The sequence below is a fragment of the Clavelina lepadiformis genome, chromosome 2 (assembly GCF_947623445.1).
Source record: "Clavelina lepadiformis chromosome 2, kaClaLepa1.1, whole genome shotgun sequence".
Taxonomy (NCBI): domain Eukaryota; kingdom Metazoa; phylum Chordata; class Ascidiacea; order Aplousobranchia; family Clavelinidae; genus Clavelina; species Clavelina lepadiformis.
The window spans coordinates 10,676,695-10,681,248 of record NC_135241.1 but is presented as its reverse complement, the minus strand read 5'-3'; the positions used below and the strand labels follow the sequence as shown (position 1 = coordinate 10,681,248).

Sequence of the window (4,554 nt, the reverse complement as noted above, 5' to 3'; positions counted from 1 at the left end):
AAGTAAATAATAAAAGTATAACAGTTGACCAATAAAAGGTTTGTCTGTTATCGTTAAAAGAACTTAACTAAAAAATTTGCACTATACATTAGTTATATCCCAGATAGCACGTCGCTCGAGGGCCGACGTCGAGCCGTTAGCTTGCTTTTGGCGGCCCACAAACGATAATCGCTGAAGGGCCAACTTCTTTTTGTCCAGCGGGCCTAGGTTGGGTAGGGAGCAACAAAATCTTTGTCGGACCTCGGTCGGCGCGTTAGCTACGATCTCCTACGAGCCGACTTTGGGCCTACCAACAATCACTAACACACAGGGTTTTTATGCAGTTCAGCAAAAAGTTTATTTTTTCAAATTTGAAAGTTCCCTTACCAGCAAACACAATATTTTATTATAATTACTATCATCATCCGCTATCATCACTTGTAGAAGATGAGTCGAAATTCATGAAATACAATTGTCTGCTCGTGGCTTCATCTTTCCGCTCTTTATCTAAAACATTTTTGTAATGAAATATATTGCATAATGTTTGTTTACTATCTACAAAATTAAAAATGCAAAGTAAAACGTTCTGCAATACATGATATGAACATCACACACGCATGCCACACAGCTTACCCAATTTGTTCTTCATTCTTTTTAGCCGTCCCCCTTCCCTTTCACTAGCATTTTTTAACCATTTCTTGATCTCGCAGATACTCTCTGCTTCCTTAATACCCGATTTCTTGGCAGCATCTAAAGTATAATGACATAAAAACAAAATACTGGAGTAAACATCATCGACAGATAATAGTAAATAACACTCACAATACATCTTAAAACAATTAAGAAGCGGTAAGCAACCTAAAAAATCAAAACATGACTAAGCAAAACCATCAACACTCAATTTCGACTTATTCACCTATAACAGCTTTTGCGAGTTGTGATGAATGCATTCCTGTCTTATGAGTATGACCCTTTCCCATCCAATTACAATTGGTTGCCAGTTCACAGGTCAACAATTTGCTCAACATCATGCTGATAACATCTTTTGCTGTTATGCCACCTATTGTTTCTAGATAGGAAATCTAAAAAAAATCCTGATAAGAATCATTTGTTTGGCGGCATTATGTTACTGGTTACATGTCATGCTTTTACATGGAAGCATTATCAAAGTTGAAAAAATGTCAACGTAGTCCCCCATAGCAATTAGATAAAAGAGATGAAAATACTCAATATTCGTATTATTATCAGTAACTTGCATATTAACCTACATGTTGCACTTACAAAAACACGCGCTTGTGATTTCTCTGCTAGCAGTGATTCCACCCTATCAAAATCCTCAAATTAATCTATCGGCAAGTTGAAGTGTTCCACCGAAGAAGTGGACGGTATCTGCCCTTCCACAAATTGGCGATGAAGAGACTGGAGCATTACACTGTTTTGTTTTACTTGTCCCCAAATTCTTTCAAGTAAGAGAATAGTAGATGGTCTCTCACTGTTCAAATATTTGCGCAACATCACCAAGAGCTTGTGACACATGATAATTGGTAGCCCACCAAAGAGTTTTACAAAACCACTTTTACTTTACTCCTTTTTACATGCAATTATTCCGGGAAAATTTATTTAGTTCTGTACAACTTAAACTTACCGTTCTGTGGGCAATTGATGTGACGCACTTGCCTGTACATCAGTTTCTTGAGAAGTCACAGAACTGCAAAAAACACGAAGTGTGTATTGTTAGTATTAAATGCGACATTTAGTGAAATACGCATATTATAATGGTCTGATACGGGCACGACAAATAAAGATTGCAGTTAGTACAGTACTGGAAATATTGCATGTCAAATTTGTTTACCTTGCAACTAAAATGGGTGTTGTAAAAGAAGTATTTGCACTGCCAAAACAAAGAAATTGGTAGCATAGCTTATCACTTCTAAATTTTGAAGATAAAATACTTTCATTTTTTTACCTTAAACATTAATGTAAAGATTGGTAACTTTTATATGTAGCCCATAACTATTTTAAAAAATTACATATTATTTATAATAACAGCAATATCGAGAATAATGTATACCTTCTTTCCTGGGTGTTAGGCATTTCTGGAACAACAGGTGGTGGTGTTGAATGTTGTAAAAACAATTTTTTCCTTTTGGGTTTGGATTGGTCTGATTCCCAGTGGTTACTGCAGTAAATATGTTCACTAATGTGCAAATCACTACTTTAGACAGTCATAACATGTATAATAATAATTAATCAGGTAATTTATCAAGCATTTGCACTTTGTTTATTTCATCATCCAAGGTCAATTCTGTTTACTTTACCTGGCATCATTGTCAGAATTTGATTCTTCAAGTCGAGATGGAGGTCGAATTCTGATAAAAAATATGTATATGTTTTTGTTTCAACAAAATAATTGAAAAATGTGCGAGTTTGAAAACTGTAGACTTCATTACAAATAAATTATGTAATGTATTTAGTCACATATTTTTAGTTGTCAAATGCTACTCACAGAAAACCTATCTTCATTGCTTAAATTGCTAAGTGTCCAACCGCATAATTGGTTTTTTATCTGAGTTACTTCCTTTTACTTTCAACGTCGGTAGTGTCTAAATCTTCTGAGCAGATATGAGTTGCATTTACTGCTTTTTCACACTTTTTTCTAGCACTCTTATAATTATCTGGGAATAATTAAAAAACATGTTTAATTTAACACAGGCGATTGATCCATTGAAACAAAGCAAGTAGGCTTTGCTTTACAACAAATTTAAATATAACTACCCGTTTCCTTCAAGATTTTAGCAGCAAATTGATTCCAATCTCCACATGGTGGAATTCCTTTTTCTACTGCCCTGCAAACAGCTGTTCCCTTGATTGCACCTTTAGGGGGCCAGAAGCAAGTTATTCCATCCTTTGTAGCCTTTATCCATGACTTATGAACGACGGCGACACTGTCTTCTTCATAGAAGTGCACAATTGCAAACTTTTTATCACTCATTGTTAATAAATATTCCTAATTTCCTATGTTATAAAGAATCAACTTTGGTGAAAAACATGAAACATGACAAACTTGATTTGACAAGCACTTTTTTAATTCACCCACAAAAATTAAGAATGGTTAATATACATCATTTAAGTTTTACGCAGAAATCAATCTTTCAGCTGACACCATAAGCTATATTTTTGGTCGTACATGCAAAATAGTTTTAAATACTTAAACTATTATATCATCACGTGTCAAATACAAACCTAAATAGCTAATGAATATATATATAAGTTAATGAAAACATGCAAATAACATTACAAAAGCGGTATAGAAACAAATTGACTTTTGTTGGGTAGCAATACACATTTTGAACAAACTTCTTTTAGATTTATCACACACAGACGATTATTTAGATCTCGTACAGACCAGATGTTCAGTCTGCTTGAATGAACTGGATAGGAAAAAAAGTTATCCTTTACATAAAATGTTTGGCAAACAAGCTGGGTTGAGTTATTATAGAACAAAATATTTTGAATTAGATAAATGCTTTCCTGTACTTGTACACAGTTATCTGGACTTTTAGTACGTAAAACATAATCAGATACGTACAGTTCATGGTATTGCATACAATCATTAACATCTATGTCTGCAGGCAGAGGTCCTGTACAGTGTCTTTTTTTGTAATGTGTGCCCTTAGTTTTGTTTGCTTTAGTGAAAGGCCTATGCATTTTCTCTGATAACCGCCGAATGGCCTGAGGTAGTGGTGCATGGGGCTTCCTTAAAAGCCTTTTCAGTGACTGCAAATAATTTTCAAATGGAAAGCTGCAAAATGAATGAAGTGGTCCAAACTGCTCAGCATGCTTAGCTAGATGTGTAAGTGCGTGAACATTATATATTATTTGATCTGATCCATATAAATTACTCATGTGCTCAATAAATACAAGAAGAAGTTCACCAGCATAATTACAAAAATTAAAGCAAAGAGTGGGACTGCATAAAATGGTTATGCTTACATGTAACAGCATGAAATTGTCATATAACGAGCTAGGCAGCTTGTCACGAAAAACAACTGGGCCTGAATACAAAAGAATTGTACGAAACTCAGTTGCTTTCCAACGATCTAACTCTGAAAGCGATCTAACTTTTCGAAGAAATTCTCTGGGTAAAAACTGTTTTAGCATTTTTAAACTGTCAGAAATGGACGAGAGAATATTGCCGCCAAGTCTTGTTTTCAATGGACCACTTGTCCATAAACACAACAATTTTCTCATAACTCCAAGGCATACAAGATGCATATAATCAAGTGGAAATTGTGACACCATTCCTATGTTTAATAGCGTCAAACATGATTCTCCGTGTTGGTGATCTTCATATGCCATTTCTTTAAACTTTACGTCAGTTCTTGGAGCAGCGTCACAGCTTGGAAATGTCATTCGATGATTATACCAAACACCTCTCTGTTCACAGTAGTCACAACCATAATATCCCGTGTGTCCCTTTGTCTTTTTTACAAAAGCCCGTGCTGGAGTGTCACAAATCACATTTGACAATTTTATTTCATACACTTTTCCATCATCATAGATCACACCAACATC

General features: G+C 34.9%; 1 protein-coding gene across 7 annotated transcripts; it reads right to left on the bottom strand.

Moving 5' to 3' along the window:
- Window positions 1-920: 920 nt before the first annotated feature.
- Window positions 921-2,997, bottom strand: LOC143447237 (uncharacterized). 7 transcript variants are annotated; one of them, XM_076947236.1, is made up of 8 exons: window positions 2,755-2,997; window positions 2,555-2,654; window positions 2,298-2,348; window positions 2,051-2,176; window positions 1,832-1,909; window positions 1,625-1,687; window positions 1,261-1,471; window positions 921-1,061 (listed from the first exon to the last, which is right to left on the bottom strand). In XM_076947236.1, the coding sequence occupies exons 1-7, from the start codon at window positions 2,969-2,971 to the stop codon at window positions 1,321-1,323; spliced, it is 786 nt and encodes a 261-aa protein (XP_076803351.1). In that variant the 5' UTR covers window positions 2,972-2,997; the 3' UTR covers window positions 921-1,061; window positions 1,261-1,320. The 7 variants fall into 7 exon arrangements, with proteins under 7 accessions (XP_076803351.1, XP_076803353.1, XP_076803352.1 ...); XM_076947238.1 differs by having other exon boundaries at window positions 1,832-1,870; XM_076947237.1 differs by having other exon boundaries at window positions 2,051-2,158.
- Window positions 2,998-4,554: the final 1,557 nt, after the last annotated feature.

Coding starts and splice junctions, on each gene's coding strand:
- LOC143447237 (XM_076947236.1), bottom strand. CDS start 2,971: ATGAGTGATAAAAAGTTTGCAATTGTGCACTTCTATGAAGAAGACAGT. Junction 1,910..2,050: donor CCTAACACCCAGGAAAGAAG/GTATACATTATT, acceptor TTCAAAATTTAG/AAGTGATAAGCTATGCTACC. Junction 1,688..1,831: donor ACACCCATTTTAGTTGCAAG/GTAAACAAATTT, acceptor TGTTTTTTGCAG/TTCTGTGACTTCTCAAGAAA.